The following is a 17,892-nucleotide window of genomic DNA, read 5'->3' on the forward strand; positions in this document are numbered from 1 at the left end:
AAAGCGATTCTCATTACCCCAGGAACAGACGCCCGTTAGAGATGGCACTCGACGGCGATCAGCACGCTTCTCATTGCCGCAGGAACAGACAGTTGCTAGAAGACGGTAATCGACGGCGATCGAAGAGACTGCCATTGCCTCAGGAACAGACGGCCGTCAAGGAAGACGATAGTACTCGTCGACGATCCAGGCGATTATCATCATCACGGGAACAGAAAGCCGTTAGTAACACGGGTAAGAGAAAGAGAAGACGGGAATCGTCTTCCGGTCCGTTAAACCTACGGAGATCGACGAGGATAAAACGGCCTAGTTGGGTAGTTACGGTATAATATACCTAGGTACCTACCTAGATTAGCTATGTTAGGTCCTGTGTCGTGGCATTTTTGAAGCCTTGGCTGAAATGAATTATCCATATATATATACTTGCTAAGAACAAACATTGAGAAATTCTTCTTCGATTCCCATGGCAGATGGGAAGGGAATGGATTACGTGTACTACTTTACTCACTTATGACATGACATGACGAGACACTGATACTGACTGAAGGAATTGAATTGTATTTCATCCTTTGCTACCTGCCTGGCCTTTTTTTTCTAACTCTACAAACAAACAACTAAATAAGACATCCGAATAATAGACTACAAGTTGTCTTCGCCCTACCATACTACCATTTTGCTTTTTTTTTTCTCTTGCGGATCATGATGCATATTCCCTATTGAACGCACGCCCAATCACCATCCGCCTAATCTCGCTCGTCCCGGCGCCGATCTCGTAGAGCTTCGCGTCCCGGAGGAGTCTGCCGGCGGGGATCTCATTGATGTATCCGTTGCCGCCCATGAGCTGGATGGCGTCGAGGGCGCATTCGGTGGCGCGCTCGGCGGCGTAGAGGATCGCGCCTGCGCAATCCTGCGTCCGGATGACGGTTTGCCCCGTCGTGCTGGACTGGTCGATCTGCCGTGCCGTGGAGTAGGTATAGGCGCGCGCGGCGCAGAGCTTCGTGTACATGTCTGCCAGCTTGCCCTGGATGAACTGGTTGTGGGCGATGGGCATGCCGAATTGCTTCCGGGTGTGGGTGTAGGGCAGGACGAGGTCGAGGGCGGCTTGCATGATACTAGACAGGGAAAAAGGGGGAAACGTTAGCGGTTTTGCCTGGTTATTTCTCATCTGTCAGGGTGGATTCTGACGGCGGGGAAAGCATACCCCAACGGCCCAGCACTGAGAACAAGTCGCTCCAGATCCAATCCTTCCATGAGAACCTTGACTCCGCGATTCACCTCCCCCAGCACATTCTCCTTGGGGACAAAGACATCCTCGAAGATCAATTCGCCCGTGTTGGAGCCGCGCATGCCGAGTTTGTCGAGTTTCCGCGCGCACGAGAAGCCCTTGAAGGTCTTTTCGACGACAAACGCCGTGATGCCTTTCGATCCTTTCTCTGGTTCAGTCTTGGCGTATACGACGATGTAGTCGGCGTCAGGGCCCTGTAGCATTTTTTTGTTAGTGTGATTCAACAAAAAAAAGAAATGGTGTAACACTGCCAACATTTGTGATCCACATCTTCGTGCCATTGAGCAGAAACCCTCCATCGACGGCTTTGGCGGTCGTCTTCATGCTGACGACATCCGAACCGGCGGAATGCTCCGACATAGCCAGGGCGCCGATCTTCTCGCCCGAGATCAGGCCCGGGAGGAATCGAGCTTTCTGTTCCGGGGTGGCGTTCAGGGAGAGCTGGTTGACGCAGAGCTGCGAGTGGGCGGCGTACGAGAGACCGATACTTCCTAGAAAAGAACCAGACAAGTCAGACGAATAACCAAATGGAACGAACGACGTAAAAGCGCAGTACCTGACGCCCTGCTGATCTCTTCCAAGACAGTGCAATGCGCCTGGTAACCCATCCCCAGACCGCCGTATTCCTCGTCCGCAGTGACGCCGAGGAATCTATCACAGAAGACCCGAGTCAGCCTCTTATTAAACACAACAGCTTAATTTGGACTCATCTACCCTGCTTCACCCAGCTTCCTCCACATCTCGGCCGGGAATTCATTCTGCTGATCTGTCCGCGCGGCGACCTCCTCGGGGATCTCCCGTCCTGATGAAAGGAGTCAATTACAAATGAAACTTCACACAGAATCAATTCCACTGACTTGTAAATTCCTGGACTCTCTCGCGCAATTCGAGCAACTCGTCATCGGTGGGCGGCACGAATCCCTTGGGATGTTTGATTGCTCCTGTTGTTGCGGTTGACAGCGGCCGCCATGCGGGGCTCCGCAAAACGGATGATCCGCGCGCGCAGCGGGTCGTGCGCGACCGTAGAAGAAGTCGGGGGAGGATACTGGGAGAAGACATGGTGACGATGATGATGGAGTGAAACGATTCTCTTGTAAGGTTCTCTGAGCGGATGGGTTAGAGAGGGAGAAGAGAGGAGCGAAGGTAGGACAGCGATCTGCCTACCTTAGTACCTAGGCAGGGGGACCGCGGAGGAGCTGAGCTCATCCTCGGTTGGACGCGGCAAACGTCGCTCTCCGCTCTGCCTTGGTTGAGCCGATTCACGCTGACGTTCCTTTCTTCTCTGCCTCCCTCAGGCATTCTGTTCTACTCTTTATTTGACGTATCATGGTTCGAATAATATTAATGAGTTCAGGTATATAACTATCGACTTCTTTAACAGGTCTCTGCTTTCGTTCATTCCCCCGCAACGGGTCCCCGCAATGCTCACCCGCCGTGCCCTTCTCCGCAGCCTGGCGGGCGAGCTGACCCCCAGACCGCGGTGTCTATTACCACTTCGACAGCAGCAACAACAACAACCACACCCTCGAACGGCCTTCCAGCGATGCCGGAATCCACAATCAGCGAGATCAGTGGCGACCTACACGCATCCCCATCATGCCGCCTCCATTTCCGTCCTGCCCACCGCTGTCGACACGTCCTCTCCAGAGTTCAAAGAGAACGCCAGGCAGATGAACGAGCTGGTGGAGGAAATGACCCGCTTGCACGAGAAGATCGCGCAAGGCGGTCCACAGAAGGCAAAGGATAAGCATATTGCGAGAGGCAAGATGTTGCCCCGCGATCGGGTCACCGCGCTGATCGATCCGGGGACCTCGTTCCTCGAGCTCTCCCCCCTGGCGGGCCACGAGGTGTACCCCGGCGAGGACGTGCCTGGCGGAGGGATCATCACGGGCATCGGCACCGTCGAGGGAGTGACCTGCATGATCGTCGCCAACGACAGCACCGTCAAGGGAGGCACGTACTATCCGATCACGGTGAAGAAGCACCTGCGCGCGCAGGCCATCGCGCAGGAGAATAAGCTGCCTTGTATCTATCTTGTCGACTCCGGTGGCGCCAATCTGCCGCATCAGGCGGACGTCTTCCCGGACCGAGACCACTTTGGGCGCATTTTCTACAATCAAGCCCGGATGAGCTCCCTCGGTATACCGCAGATTTCCGTGGTTATGGGGCCCTGCACCGCGGGAGGAGCATACGTTCCCGCGATGAGCGATGAGACAATCATTGTCGAGAACCAGGGCACTATCTTCCTGGCCGGTCCTCCCCTGGTGAAAGCGGCCACCGGGGAGGTCGTCTCGGCGGAAGAGCTGGGTGGAGGGCACTTGCACAGCACCATCTCTGGAGTTACGGATTACCTGGCTGTGGACGACGCTCACGCCCTTGTTCTTGCACGCCGGTGTGTCGCCAATCTCAACTACCCCAAGACCAGCTTCCCATGGTCCCAGACGACTACCATCAAGGAACCGCTTTATGACCCCGAGGAGCTGGCAGGCATCGTGGGCACCAACCTCCGTCGACAGATCCCAGTGCACGAGGTGATCGCCCGAATCGTCGACGGCAGCGAATTCGCCGAGTTCAAACGCGACTACGGCACCACACTGGTCACGGGGTTCGCGCGCATCTACAGCATGCAGGTCGGGATCGTGGCCAACAACGGCATTCTGTTCTCCGAGTCCTCCCTGAAGGGAGCGCATTTCATCGAGTTGTGTGCCCAGCGCGGGATCCCGCTGGTTTTCCTGCAGAACATCTCCGGGTTCATGGTCGGAGCAGATGCGGAGAAAGGGGGTATTGCGAAGAACGGCGCGAAGCTGGTCACGGCCGTGGCTTGTGCCGATATCCCCAAGTTTACGGTCGTGTTTGGATCGAGTGCCGGTGCAGGAAATTACGGCATGTGGTGAGTCTTCCCTCCCCAGAAAAAAAAAGGAGAGAGTGAGAGAGCTGACAGTCTTTATTCAGTGGCCGCGCCTACTCCCCCCGACTGCTCTTCATGTGGCCCAACGCCAAAATCGGCGTCATGGGCTCCGAGCAACTCACCGCCGTGATGGAGGCGGTAGGCAAGACCGCCGACCCAGAGCTGAAATCGCGCATCGATCACGAATCCAAAGCCATCTTCTCGTCGGCCCGGCTCTGGGACGACGGTATTATTCCTCCCGCCCGCACGCGTCAGGTTCTGGGCATGGGTCTTGCTGCCGCTCTGGGCGGCAAAGTGGACTCGGTGCAGACGAAATTTGGCGTGTTTAGGATGTAATCATTCAAGGAATCAGTCAATGATTAGAATTCAATGGAGATATCATAGATATTTTTCCTTTTTTTTTTTCGACAAATTTGTCAAATCATGTAATATGTACGAAAGGAAAAGTAGGAAAATATCGGCCAATTCGGAGGTATCTAACTTTTTTTGCTTTCTTTCTTCGAGACAAACAAAAGGCATGGCGTGATCTATCGGGTAACATATCATTGCACAGAGGTACTGAAGCTGCCGCGAAAATGTCAGGCAACCTCGCCAAACGTGTAAGAGTGTGAATATGCAATGTGTCATGAGAATCATAGAAGAAGTTTCTTCGTTAGAGATGGGGGGAAACATAAGGCATGCATGGTAAAAGTGGGCGTGCTTCTTCACAAGACGATACACTGTCCTCGCTTTTTCGACTGTCGTAGTCGCTCCCTTTTCCGGTCATGTCGGTTGGGCCCTTCCCTCTTCCGGTTCGTGTTCTCCTGTTGTCTCATCTGAGATGCCTGGAGATCTTTCCGGATGATCTGCCGGCACAGATCAATGAACACCTCGTTGACGTTGGCCCGTCGCCGCGCAGACGTTTCGTAGTACGGAACATTGCCCCAGCTTTGCGACAGAGCGAACGCGCGGGCCCGAGAAACCGTCCGATCTTCTTCCAGATCGGATTTGTTGCCCACGAGCACCAGGGGTACCTTCTCGTCATCCTTGATGCGGACGATCTGCTCGCGGATCTCAGACAGTTCGTGTAGGGAGGACTGGCTGGTTATGGAGAAGACAAGGAGGAAGCCCTGGCCTTGCTTCATATACAGTTCTCTATAAGAAGACCGTCAGCATCGTTTATCATCAACAAGAACAAACGCTATGATCGTCGATGTCAACGATGACCATGCCCGCTATTGGAATGCTATAGAAGCTAGTATTTCAGGTGTATGTACCTCATCGCAGCTGAGGATAGCAGTTAGCTCTGGGAACCACAAAATAGCTCAACCCGACCAGGCAATGGTTGCAACTTACTGAACTGTTCTGTTCCGGCCGTGTCAAGTCTGCAAAGCCATTATCTGTTAGTGACTTCCACCACGCGACGGCTGTCGGCACGTACATTTCCAGAATACATTGTCGGCCCTAGAGGATGACTGTTAGCCAACTCTCTTGTATTCCGTACTGCGCCTGGGGAGCGAAATGCACTCACATCAACCTCAATCTGCTTCCGGTACGAATCCTCGATCGTTGGGTCATAGCTCTCAATCCACACATTTTGCACGAATTGAGCTGTGCGACAATGAGTATCTTACTTGACGAAACTTCGGTTCAAGGACAGGAATCGCAAAACCCGGAGTGAGTTGCCGTCCGTCGTAAGGGGAAAGTATATACCAGTAAGACAGCTTTTCCCAACACCACCTGTGGCAGAGTCGTCAGCGAGAGTGTTTGGGACTGTCATAGGCTTCTCGCATACCGGCACCCAAGACAACAATATGGTATTCTCGTCTGACACAACAAGGGACTGTCAGTATACGTCACCGAACGGCATTGCGGTTAATCACAAAGACGGGCAAGCACGCGCAACGCACCGTGGCTGCATCTGAAGAAGGCTTGAAGTATGACCACCTGAACGGATGACAGAGCCCCCAGGGCTCAAGACAAACCAGTGTGTACAATCCGACGATGCTTTAAGCAATTGAGGCTGGCCGGAGCTCGCTCTGGCTGTGTTCAAGTACCGACTGGGCCCACCGTCGATCTGCGAACCTCGTGCGGGGGATCCTTTCGTACACGATCAACCAGGACTCAATCCTGTAGTCACGGACTCAGTCCGTTGCTGGATTGACTGCCACCGATGCAGAAACGAACAGAGTAGCGATTGTAGGCTTTTCACATCGATCTCGAACCTTTCCCCCCAGACCCCAATTGTATGGACAGGAAACCCCGACGCCACGCCACTCCAGATCTATACGCGTCTTGACAGGGAAGAATTGCCTCGACAAACGGCCAGCTCGTGATATGGAATTGTCGAATCAGAGCTGAATTGCCTCTGATGAGCAGGAGTCCGTTCAATTGACGGCGAGCTGTGCTTTTGGCAGGACGGCGCTCGCAGCAGGGCTAGCGAAACCGGAGCGGGAGCTCGGAGAAACAGAAGGCAATCGGTTGGTCAGAGCGCAATTGGGCAGGTTTCTGGCGTCGGGGGCCGGAGATAGCCTGCGATGCGATTCTGCAGATGCGTCTGCCTCGGAGGATCCGATCTGGCGAGCAAGAATATAAGAACAAGAACAATGACAGCCAGGCAGTGCGGCGGTGAGAATCTCGATCGTTCGGTGGGCAAGACGGGTCGCCCAAAGTCCCGCGAGCAAACCTAAAATGTCCCGCCGCGCCTCTGGACGTCGCAAATATTGAGGATTATCGCCAATAGCAGCAATACTAGCGACACAGCTCTGCGTTAGCCTGCACCCAGCTCAGACGGTCAGTCAGCTATAGAGCAGACGTGTTCCTGTCGGCTGCTTACAACCGGACGGCGGAACAAGGAACAAACAAAACAGCAGAGGCATCATATCATGCAAACAGCTGTGGACGGCGCACAGATTGGATTGGGGACAGACGGACCAGCCCTCTGGCGGCCGGACCGCGGTAGGCGATCTCCCAATTGAGTCGTGAAGCCAGTCCAGCAGCACGCCAGAAAGCCTCGGATCAAGCCAGCGATCTGCAATCACGACCCATCGGACAGCCAAACATGTGGAGGAGCCTAAGCTGACTATCGATGGGCGAGGCGACGAAGATGCTGCCAACTGATTTGATGGCACAGAGAGAGGAACGTGATGACATACCAGTTCTGAGCTCTTCTGGCCGGCTAGTTGCGGGATTCTATGGAGGACCGGCCTGAGTGCGACGCGGACCCAGTTTCGATTGCGGGGTTCGTGGCGAGTGAGATAGAATATTCTTTTATCGACTGGCTATTAATTATCTCTTATAAGTAGACCGGAGATGGAGGACAAAATATGGATGGGCAGCGGTGATGAGAGAAGCGAGGTATGGCTGGCCGGACGTCAGTCAGGTGAGACATGTCCGCCGGGAACGAGAGAGAAGGGCAACGAACAATTCCATCGGAGTGCTGCTAATCTTAGGATTCATTCGATCATCCTCTCAATTGGGCAATTCTTGACCAGCTAACTGCTGTGGTACTTATTTCAGGCACATGTCGACACTCGATCTATCATTCGCGTACCTACATGTGTGTACTGTACTGCTGAGCTCTTTTCACTAGTATGATTACCTTTCTACTTCTGTTTGGAGCAGCAAGATTCTGGTGTCTGTATGAAACCAAACAAAGAAATAGGTTAAAAAAAAGACTGACGTTTAAGGAACTGACCTAGGGCAGCACCCCCAGGCGTTGCTACTGGCTGCAAGGATGTCGACGCGCCATGCGACATTATCACATGGGTTGGTCCATAATAATCCATGCACCTAGGTCGACTACGTAGATGAAGAGATCGTGATAGGTTAAACCCCGGGTGATTGATGCAGGTGCCATTCTTCTCCAGCTCTAGCTCTGTCACAGATACCTAGGACCCTGCATTTGCAGATGCGTCATGCCCTGACGATGTGATTAACCTCAAAGATCTTGCGGCATTCACCAGGACTTCAACTGTTTGGGCCTCTGGCCATAGCACGAACTGACGACTACCAGCTACTAACTTTGTCTCCGAATGCGCACATACCTACGGAGCTCCGGACCACGCAGCACAGGCCGATTTCCACGCGGGCAGGCCGTTAGACGTTTGTCGACATGTGGTTATGGCCTCGGTGGGTAAGACCTGAGTGGGTTAGCAGCGTTTGGTTTGTTCGAGTCTTGATTGGTTGAATTATGTAGGTCTGTGATAAATTTGAAAGACAACATTTTAATATCCCTAACCTATGGGGATAACGGCACCTTCTCGAAGCGGGCGGTTTGCTTTGTACCTGCATTAATTATTGGCTGGTATTTTTTCTATTTCTATTTTTGTTAGACAATGAAAGACAAACGCGAGGGTCCAGTCTATGTCAATTTAAATTACAATTAATTAAACGTGCTCTAGCGAGGAAAAAAAAATTTCGGGCACGTCTACATATGTAAGTTCTCTGTAGACCAAAAGCCCAGGTAAAATGAATTATGGCAATGTGGTGTTTTTTTTTAGGTCTTAGGTCCAGGTGGAAAAGAAATTATAAATCAGACTGGGCACGTTTGAATTGCATCTGAGAAATTTTCAGAGGCAATAACGATAATAAATAATTCACTCAGGGATTGTGGGCGGAAAATGACGCAATAATACTCGAGCCTAAGATATAGTACTGCACATGTGCCTAACAGAGCATGTGCATATATAGCTTGCAAGTATGCTAAGATCCCTTAGAATAACCGACCAATTAAAGCGAGTAGGTGTAGTTTTAAGAGCCCGAAAGCTCTTATCTTTGCATAAGATACCTGTCTGGTTTCTCCGTAATCATTATATAATCTTTCACCTTAAACCAGATTGACGATCGTCCTAAGGTGCCTGCCTAAAATATATGTCTGTCCTGTATCTTCTAATTATCTATTTACGATGATTGGCCAGTAGATATTTATTGGTAAGGATTCATTTGTATTGGTTTGAATTCGAACAATGTTCTAACAACCTTGGTATAATGCTAGCGTGTACACACATATCATCGTCTGGATTTATGTACAGACAGTATCATGACAAGGGTCTATGCATGTAGGTATGTATTGAATCTTAGGGGACGGTCTCCAACCGGAAAAGACATGATGAGAAAAAATTGACAAAGAAGAGAACAAAAAAAATTTTTTTTCCAATCTGGGTATCAATAGTTGATCGAGTAACGGGGATGGTGAAGAGCCTTGCTCTTACAGCACCGCGTCCAAATCAACATCTTCCGGGGCCTTCCCCGGATCGACTCTCCAGTCTTCGTCCGCATAGGACGGGCCGCGAGGGGAATATCTGTCGATAGAAGAAGACGTGTAGTATTTTCGGGTCGTGGAGATATTTGGTACTGGCCTTAGGTTTTCGATTTTGTTTTGCTTCAGCGGAGACACAACAGGCTTGGTGTCAACAGGCTTGGTGTCAACAGGCTTGGTGTCAACAACAGATTTGGTGGTAGTGGTGGTGTCCTGTGCAGTCCTTTCTTTCGAGGAGGCAACAGTAGAATGGCCACCAGCGTGCGTTTCAAGGGCCTCGAAGATATGGTGGAAGACCAGCTGATCCACATCTTGAGCCCACAGAAAATCCAAATGTTCGTATTTGGGAATTTCCCTCACGGTAGTGCGACGCGGTAACTCTCGGAGCATGACATTTATATCGACAAGACTGTCACTACTACCGTAAATCAGGACGACCGGAGATTTGATATTTCTGGTCGGATACTTGACTGGTTTGTAGTATCGACTGCTGGCCCCAATGCTAAAAGGGCCCCGAACCTCGTCATCGTACATCTGGAAGCTCTTATTGCGTATGATCTGGAACCAGTGCACGACCGATTTGGTGCTGGTGAAGGAGTACAGATGAGGATATGCGGCCAGCTTCTGGGACTGGGTGATATTTTCACCCGTCCAATTGAAAAGCAGGCGCAGTGCCACGTCAATGATCCGGACAAAGATCGGAGGGTAGAGGATGGCCTGCCACATCGTGGTTGAGCTGAGAATGCTCCGTCGTCCAAAAGCGAGAAAGACGACCTGTGGCGAGGCCTTCATCAAGGAGTCCACAATACCGTTATGGAGTCCGGCGGGAGACATGGCAGGGGCGAGGGCAACAAAGACATCGACCTTCTGATTGAGCACGGGATGGATCGACAGCGTTGCAAATGCTTGGGCCGTGCCTTGCGAAAATCCTATGTACGACAAGGACGGCTGCTTTGTGACTTCCAGGATGTATTCAATACTATTTGGAATATCATGAAAGGCGAATTCATCGATCGAGAAGTTCCAGAATTCCGTGGTCGCCGGCGAGCATCGCGTGGATTTCTTCGAGTATTTGTTGCCGCGATTATTGCCTAGCCAGACATCGTAGCCTCTCTCGACTAGCTGGAATGGCAAACAACGTTGCTCGTCGGTCATGCACACCCAGACCTCGCTATTCATGAGCAGGCCATGGTGCAGATAGACTACTTTCTTGCGGATACTGCCTTCGCCAGTGTTCACCAACATTCCCTCTTCGCCTTTCCTATAAGGAAGGCGATGCAAGCCAAGAAGATATCCATCGCCCGTCTGGACGATGTGTTCCTCTGCCTCGTATCCAAACAACGCGCAGAGATCGGCAAAGTCGGAGGCGCGCGCAATCGATTCAGCGAGTGTCTTCTGTTTAGCACGGGAGACCCGGCCCTGAGGCGAAGAAAGAAGATTGAATAAGGCTTTGGACTGCTGATAGCAGAAGCGAATAATGGGCTCCGCTGTTTCAGACGTTAGCTCTTTCACATTCAATAATAGATAAAACTGGGATCCTACGAAGGTATAAGGTGATCAGACGAATGACCCCTTCCAGGAACACCAGGGAAAGAGAGGCAAAGAGAGCAAGGTATTCGGCCCTGGACAAAGACATCGTGATCAGCTCATAAAACTTCAAACTCAACCATTCAATAATTTTCTGTGTTTGTCAGATTCGCTGAAGGACTTGGAGACAGGCTCCGAATCCCAACATCTCTGTATTCTCACTGAAGTGTGACGCATGATGTCCAGAGCCTACCAGAAGAGCCTTCCAATGAGAGGGACGCGTGGCATAGCGTTCCCCGGCCCACGTTTCAAGTCTGTGGCATATATGTACACATATGCATGAAGGTCTCAACCACGTATAGTATATAGAAGAGAGTGAGATGGCGCAAACGAGTTTCTTTGTGAGCAGTCAGTATTGTTTAGAGTCATGTTGAAGAAAGATCATGAGAAATACCTCAAGGCAGAGACCGATGCACGGAGTACATGCGCATGTACCAAGTCCTGTGACGTAGTCCATACGAATGCCAGTAGTTGTCGTTGCATGTGATTGCGAGGTTGCCTGGATTAGATAATCCGGGGTTAAGCCTGTTATCTGCACCAATCACAGTGGCTTGTTTACAGCCACGCGCTAAGCCGTTCTGGGATTTGGCAGCTCCGCTTGAGATACCGGGATGGTCGGACAATCCAGCCTCAACTGACCCGCGAGCCATTCATTATCTATTGCAATAGAAAGATAGCTGCCTATCGCATTTGTCAAGATGCCTAGCTCGTGTAAAGATATCCGTGAGTATTGCTCTTTTGTCCGGTGATGCCGCGCAATTGAGTCGAGACTGCATGCACTGTTGGCCCTTTTCCCCGCGGAATCTTGAAGCCGCCTTCTGTTCAAAATGAATCTTGCAGCTCGCTGACTGAACAACCTCTGAACTACAGGGAAAGCGCTGGCGGAATGTCTCCAGGAGTCCGACTGCATTATGGTGCAGCGACATTCTCCACAGGATTGCCTTCGCCCTCCGCTATCCGACGAGCTACCCACGAGATGCCAACAATTACGGAAAGGTCTTGCGGAATGCAAGTACGTCTCTCTCTGTCTTGTGGTAGTCTTCACTTGACATACTTGTGATTATTCGCTAATATCGAAATATCTGCCCAGACGCGGAATGGTCGACATGCGGAAACGCTTCCGTGGTAATGCACCCATCTCGGTCACTAAGGATCTCGACGGCAAATCCAAACCGTCATATCAGCTGTACGCAGGCAAGCCCGCATTTGAAACCGTGAAGGAAATCAGCGGAGATGAGGTGCAGATGGACCCGGAGAAGACAAGGGGTTTGTGAGCTGTTTGACTACTAGGCGGGCTTGCGGCCGACAAAAAAAAATGGCGGGTTTTGTACAGATATAGTTATCGACATTGAAGAGCCATCCCCGTGATCAAAATGAGCGATAAAACTGTACTAGTATTATGTCGAGGAGATTTGCGTTTTTTTTGCATGGGTCGGAGTTATTGTCGATCATTCTGGCTGGGTTGGCATGGTAGGAGAATCTGGATGATCTGGGCGAGAGAACACGCCGCTCTGTATACTACTATTGTTTTCCTAGGACTTGTCATGGTCACGCTTTTTTAATTACATACAAATGTCGAAAGCAGATTCCCACAGATGGATACATCAAAGAGGCGTGCTATGAGCACTCCGAGAGGCAAACTGTAGCTTTAGCCAACCTCCTACAAGGCATTACCGCCAAGTCGAAAGAGAAATCAATCTTCTAGGTGATCCAAGTAAATTTACATCCATAAATGCACCGTACATGAAATAAAAGCGACGTATCGGGTCTATCCCTTTTCAGGAAATCATTTGAATACGGTAATGTTTTCATTATCCCATCTTGCCCTTCACTGGGTCTTTTTAATCTTCGCGTCCGCTGCCGAAGAGGGTTCAGAGTACAGCCAAACAATTACAAACGCGAGGAATCCCGCGATAACAGTCCAGAGACCAGCAATCCAGACCCAGCCGCCGGTGATCTTCCAGCTCCGTGGGTACTCGTTGTGTGCAATGTGGCGGACGGTGATCTCGTGCTTCTCCTCGATATTGGTGAGGAATGGACGTCTATAATTGATGCGGAAAGAGAAAATGCCATGCTGATCAGGGATAGTAAAAGTGACACCGTAGACGGTGCTATTCTCCGTGCGGAGTTTCGGCAGGAGATTGAGACGGTGGAATGGAGAAAGCATGGTGAACTCCAGCTGCAAAGCATCCTCAGAGGGAACTTCGAAAGGCACAAACCGATCGAAGTCGTACTCGGAGAGTTCGATGTTGAACGTCTGAGAGATGTAGTGTTAGTCCCACAGTGGAGAAACTCAGGCACAGAAAGTCAACACTTACAATGTCATTCTTAACCCGGTACATGGTCGGATTCAATTCGCCGATAATGGCGCCCTCCTTGTCGCTGAGGTAATGTTCGATCTTCCCTATCTTGAGCACTCCCGTCTCTTTAAAGGTCCAAGCACTGAGCTGCTTGGCGAAGTCCCGATTGACGGTCGTTGTCTGCTTCTTGTCGGCTGGTCCCTTGACAGTTGCATCAAACCACTTGTCTTCCAAACTCTCCGCAGAACCGAGGACGGTAAAACGAGCCGAGTTCCTTGCCTGGAGGGTCGAAACCAATGCCAGCTGCGAGCCTGTCGCGAAGCTGTCTTCCACAGTGACTGCATCATCCTTGGGGTTGTAACTGTATGCCGTTTCAGGAGCTCGCAGAATAGGAGCGAGAAGGGGACTGTCATTGCCCAAGGACTGTCCGACTGGCCTGGGAATAGCCACAATGCCATCTCCGGAAAAGAAGGACTTCACATCCGGTCTCAAGACACCTGGTCGAGGGAGGAGGAGGACATCGTGCTTATCGGCCGCGGAAAGGGTGTCGTAGTTGAGGTGATCCACCACCACGGAGGAGCGGTCAGGAGAGAGATGGATATCAAGTTCAAGGAGGAGAGAGCTGACGGCGCTTGGTACCGAAGACTTGCCGGAGAGCGCCAGGAGAATATTGCCCTCATTGTTGATGAAGTCGAGTAACACCTTCGGCGTCAATGCGGGCCCAAGACCTGTTTCTTGGGTCAATTGCTTGCACGCAAGTTGTATGCTCACTACAAAACAGAAACAACCCGACCTTTCGACTTAGGAGGGAGAATGAGCAGATGGTCGTAAGCTTTCTCTCCAAGGTGGAATAAAGAGAGCTTCTCGTTCTTCGGCGACTCGAAAGTGATCGAATAGCCTCGCGCTATTAGAATTAGATCAAGTTAGTATAAATCATCTAGATATAAAGACCCAAGGCCGTGGTTTGCTTCACCTTCCAGGTCTTCCCAGAATGTGGAATAGAGGCTCTTATCCTCCTCGAGTATGACCAGCAAGCGGCTGCCCGAACTGCTCAATGCATGTACGGCGCCCCAGAAGCCCAGAAGCAAGAAAGAAAGAAGCCACCTCATCTTGGAAGCCTCCGCGCGAGGCGGCGTGAGACGGAAGAGAGGAGAGAAAAAGAAGAGAAACCAGAAGGAATTGGGTGTTTTGTTGGCGGCTTCCAGTCGTTATCTCCAAGCTGGCCTGTAGTATGTATTCGCAATCGGGCGACGTGTTGCTCCGGATGCCAAGACCAGAGCTGGACCCGCGGTTTGCGATCCCGCAGCATTTCCGACTTCAGTTGTTCGACCTCACCTTCAAATCCCCTCTCCTGCAGAGAATCTCGCCTCGGTGTGCAATCCACCTCGCAAATCGAGTTCGCAGTCGATCGGAGAGACTGCAGAGGACAGCATTCTTTCCAATTGCTCGTTGGTCAGAGTCATCGATTTCGCATTCGCGATTTCTGAACCCAGACACTAGTCTTCGAAGCACTTCCGGTGCGCGGTCACATAGCCACGATGTCGGCTCCGCAATTCTGGTCGGCGCCTCTGCGCTACCTGCGCTGGGCATCTCACGAGAAGCCTGCGATTTTCTATTCTATTGTTGTCGGCTCTTTCGGCCCCGTCGCGCTGGTCACCCTGCCTCCTATCCGACGGTATTTCGGATCCGTCGACCCCGAGCCAATTCCCTTGACATATCCGAGTAAGACCGTTCCTGCTGGCTCAGAGCGCCGCATAGCTTCCCCTCTTTTCAATACTTTTCCTACGATTACCTGTTCGCCGCAGTTGGGAACCAAAGTGCTGTGTTGCTAACTTTTCATGTGAAATAGTCCCCAAGGGTCCTCGAGTCATTCCTGAAGGTTTCGACGATGATGAATAAGCGCCTGGGGATGGAAGTGCAGTGTGATTGATAGAACGATGATTTGGTCGGAGAGTGTTGGTTGCAGCATGCCTGGGAGATTGAAGATCTCTGGTTCCCAACGGTGTGCTTTAGAAGGCCTCATATGCTAGGTGGTCGCCAGGGAGTGAGCTCTTCTAGCGGCAGGGTTTTTCAGGTCCATTTTACAGGTATCGTTGAAGCTTTGCAGCCGACATACTTCCGCAATTCCTTTGACAGTCATGGCATCAGTTATACAGAGGTCCTAGGAGTTATAGTGTACATAAATGTCGACATATTCAAAGACAGAAAAACTTCCTTTTATCCGTTCAACAATGCCAGCTCTTGATTTTTGATGTGCTTGCTAGAGAAGAGTGTTCTTGTTCTGTGTCTGCATTTCTCGCTTCAACTGACAGATGCGAGATGCAAGAGCCTGGTCACTGGCGGAAAGAATTTTTTTTTAAAAAAAAAGACAGCCACACTTTCAACAGAATGCCCTTTATTACCTCTCTACAAAAGAAACCAGCACCTCCAAATACTGTGTCATCTGGCACTGAAAGACTTCCAGAATGCGTATGTGTTATTTATATTGCATCTGTGCCATCCAGCACTGGAGGGTTCCCAGAATCTATATATATATGTCATCCATACTAGACGTGCAGAATCTGGCATTATGGGACTTCAGAAGCTATATGTGTTGTTTTTTCTCTATCCATGTAATCCAGCTCTGAAGAGCTCCTGAAGTCCATATGCATGTGTTCTTTGTGCTGGATGTATATCATCTGGCACTGGAGAACTCCCAGGACCCGTATGTATGTACTTGGATTTGATATGATAGTCAAAGAATATTAGCACATATTCAAATAAAATCCTAATGTTCATTCTCTGTGATAAGCACAAACGCTTCACGCAACCTGGAGGATCCTCAAAGCTAATTTTTTTTCAAATTTGAAGTTTTTCATGATTGAACCCTGCTTCTGTTTCTTGGAGTGAATCTGTATATACATTCACAGGGGGGGGGGGCATTTTTTCATTCACCCAGGGAATCATCCGCATCATATTCTTCCTCCTCCATCACATCTGATGTTGAGGAACTATCATTGTCTGAAGAGTCCTCTGAGGCATGATCTGCAGCTGCAGTATCCGCCGTCAGGGAGGCCTCCCATGGCATATCTGCCCACGTAACTTCACAGCATGTAAGGTGCTGGAGCTCCCCCTCAGCTTCAATATCCAGCTGGCTCCGATTGACCAGCAGGCTGCTCACATACTTTCTGACTTCGAACTTCAGCAGCCTGAGCTTGTCATATAGAATGGTGCGGCCTTTGGTGCTCATCTGGAAGAGATTGTGGAAGTTGGCATAGTCCTGGGTATCCAAGTACGCTGAGCCCGCCTTTCCAATGGAACGGTAGAAGGCAGCTCCTCCATCAGGGGCGACGCGATTCCGTCCCTCTGAAACAGCCTGGCAGAACCACTGGCGGTAGATAGAAATGGCCATCCACCAGTAGATATCGTTGGAGTAGGCAGTGCGGCTGATATTGTCCTTGCCAGCACGACGGTAAAGAGACTGAGGATAATGGCCCAGGATCCCGATCTCGATGGCCTTCTTCCTCGTCTGAAGCTCTTTGTGTTTCTTTTCACAGAGCTCCCGCAGGTTGCCTGTCAACCTCCTGCGATCCTCTTCTGTAAACTGGTTCCATTTGCCAACCAGGTGGATGACAGCGTCACGGAAGATAGAAGGTGAGTGGATTCGGATGGCGAGATTGCCCCATTCGATAGGGCTGGCAGCAATGGAACGGAAAAGAATCTGGCCCTGGCGGAGCAGCGCAATGTCAACAGACTGGCGGATCGCGGACGATGCCCGGATGCTCTCTGTAATGTCTATAAGGCCGATGCAGCTCTGCAGCACAGTCTGCAGATTGTTCTCATTGATCTCTGGAAGGCGGCCATAGAATGCTCCGAGGAGGTTCTTCCAGTGTCTGCAAGCTGTTTCTGGGATCAAGTAGAAACTCTCAATCAAACCTTCCTTGTTCTTATTCTTATCACTGACAGCGCTCCCATGTCTATCCACCTTCTGATTTTATTATGTGAATGCTGTTAGCACAATAGAAAATGCTATGTGTAGAAACATCAAATGCAAATACGCAGCAGAGAGGTGCCCCGTACCTTCATTTGGAACATGCCATTATGATGCGCTGCAGAGGGCATCAAATCCAGTCTGTAGCGTGTGTAGATGCCAGTCCTTTCAGCAGATTTCTTTAATTTTGCTGCATTCTCCTCTGTGAGGACATCAGCAAAGAAGCCTGAGCAGCGCCGCAGGATATCTGAATGGAGTTTGTAGAAATTGCCAGGTGGGATAAACAGGGTGACATCTCCATTTGTGAAGAACGGGAACTCAGAAGATATGCTGCTGGGGGCCTCCATAGATGCGTATCTTGCTGGTCTGCTTATAGGCTGTGATTTCACAGCCAAAGGTCGAAAGACTTGTTGTGAGGGTTCCTTTGCACGCTGAGACAGGAAAGTGTCAGCATGCAGACGTGAAGTGGAAAGAGAAGTCAAGAATGCACGCCGAGAACTGTTTTCGGACGCCGAGACAAGGTTTTATCTGTTCGTGAAAGGAGACATAATAAGAGAGTGTGGGATTGATGCAGAGAGAAACGCGAGCAGAAAGGACAGGACA

General features: G+C 50.7%; 8 protein-coding genes across 8 annotated transcripts; 3 read left to right on the top strand and 5 right to left on the bottom strand.

Annotated features, from left to right (window-relative positions):
• Nucleotides 1–697: 697 nt before the first annotated feature.
• On the bottom strand, nucleotides 698–2,344 carry T310_7366 (isovaleryl-CoA dehydrogenase; the record flags this gene model as incomplete). Its single annotated transcript, XM_013469827.1, has 6 exons — nucleotides 698–1,112; nucleotides 1,202–1,479; nucleotides 1,541–1,776; nucleotides 1,842–1,936; nucleotides 2,000–2,087; nucleotides 2,143–2,344. 6 exons carry the CDS (start codon nucleotides 2,342–2,344, stop codon nucleotides 698–700), a joined length of 1,314 nt encoding a protein of 437 aa, XP_013325281.1.
• A 362-nt stretch (nucleotides 2,345–2,706) lies between these two features.
• Nucleotides 2,707–4,529, top strand: T310_7367 (Propionyl-CoA carboxylase; the record flags this gene model as incomplete). Its single annotated transcript, XM_013469828.1, has 2 exons — nucleotides 2,707–4,175; nucleotides 4,238–4,529. The coding sequence occupies 2 exons, from the start codon at nucleotides 2,707–2,709 to the stop codon at nucleotides 4,527–4,529; spliced, it is 1,761 nt and encodes a 586-aa protein (XP_013325282.1).
• Nucleotides 4,530–4,897: 368 nt separating this feature from the next.
• T310_7368 (uncharacterized protein) lies at nucleotides 4,898–5,768 on the bottom strand (the record flags this gene model as incomplete). Its single annotated transcript, XM_013469829.1, has 4 exons — nucleotides 4,898–5,327; nucleotides 5,450–5,459; nucleotides 5,529–5,557; nucleotides 5,704–5,768. 4 exons carry the CDS (start codon nucleotides 5,766–5,768, stop codon nucleotides 4,898–4,900), a joined length of 534 nt encoding a protein of 177 aa, XP_013325283.1.
• A 1,763-nt stretch (nucleotides 5,769–7,531) lies between these two features.
• T310_7369 (uncharacterized protein) lies at nucleotides 7,532–8,725 on the top strand (the record flags this gene model as incomplete). Its single annotated transcript, XM_013469830.1, has 8 exons — nucleotides 7,532–7,554; nucleotides 7,692–7,731; nucleotides 7,765–7,812; nucleotides 7,874–7,940; nucleotides 8,188–8,307; nucleotides 8,391–8,478; nucleotides 8,576–8,609; nucleotides 8,675–8,725. The coding sequence occupies 8 exons, from the start codon at nucleotides 7,532–7,534 to the stop codon at nucleotides 8,723–8,725; spliced, it is 471 nt and encodes a 156-aa protein (XP_013325284.1).
• A 656-nt stretch (nucleotides 8,726–9,381) lies between these two features.
• T310_7370 (Triglyceride lipase-cholesterol esterase) lies at nucleotides 9,382–11,068 on the bottom strand (the record flags this gene model as incomplete). The annotated part of the gene is made up of 2 exons (XM_013469831.1): nucleotides 9,382–10,919; nucleotides 10,975–11,068. 2 exons carry the CDS (start codon nucleotides 11,066–11,068, stop codon nucleotides 9,382–9,384), a joined length of 1,632 nt encoding a protein of 543 aa, XP_013325285.1.
• Nucleotides 11,069–11,717: 649 nt separating this feature from the next.
• On the top strand, nucleotides 11,718–12,724 carry T310_7371 (Uncharacterized protein; the record flags this gene model as incomplete). Its single annotated transcript, XM_013469832.1, has 5 exons — nucleotides 11,718–11,742; nucleotides 11,890–12,031; nucleotides 12,110–12,289; nucleotides 12,415–12,489; nucleotides 12,556–12,724. 5 exons carry the CDS (start codon nucleotides 11,718–11,720, stop codon nucleotides 12,722–12,724), a joined length of 591 nt encoding a protein of 196 aa, XP_013325286.1.
• Nucleotides 12,725–12,847: 123 nt separating this feature from the next.
• Nucleotides 12,848–14,428, bottom strand: T310_7372 (Dolichyl-diphosphooligosaccharide--protein glycotransferase; the record flags this gene model as incomplete). Its single annotated transcript, XM_013469833.1, has 4 exons — nucleotides 12,848–13,276; nucleotides 13,338–14,047; nucleotides 14,113–14,223; nucleotides 14,293–14,428. The coding sequence occupies 4 exons, from the start codon at nucleotides 14,426–14,428 to the stop codon at nucleotides 12,848–12,850; spliced, it is 1,386 nt and encodes a 461-aa protein (XP_013325287.1).
• A 1,817-nt stretch (nucleotides 14,429–16,245) lies between these two features.
• On the bottom strand, nucleotides 16,246–17,636 carry T310_7373 (uncharacterized protein; the record flags this gene model as incomplete). The annotated part of the gene is made up of 2 exons (XM_013469834.1): nucleotides 16,246–17,286; nucleotides 17,379–17,636. 2 exons carry the CDS (start codon nucleotides 17,634–17,636, stop codon nucleotides 16,246–16,248), a joined length of 1,299 nt encoding a protein of 432 aa, XP_013325288.1.
• Between the last annotated feature and the right edge of the window lie 256 nt (nucleotides 17,637–17,892).

The sequence above is a fragment of the Rasamsonia emersonii genome (assembly GCF_000968595.1).
Source record: "Rasamsonia emersonii CBS 393.64 chromosome Unknown ctg1118621760534, whole genome shotgun sequence".
In the NCBI taxonomy this organism is placed as follows: Eukaryota; Fungi; Ascomycota; class Eurotiomycetes; order Eurotiales; family Trichocomaceae; genus Rasamsonia; species Rasamsonia emersonii.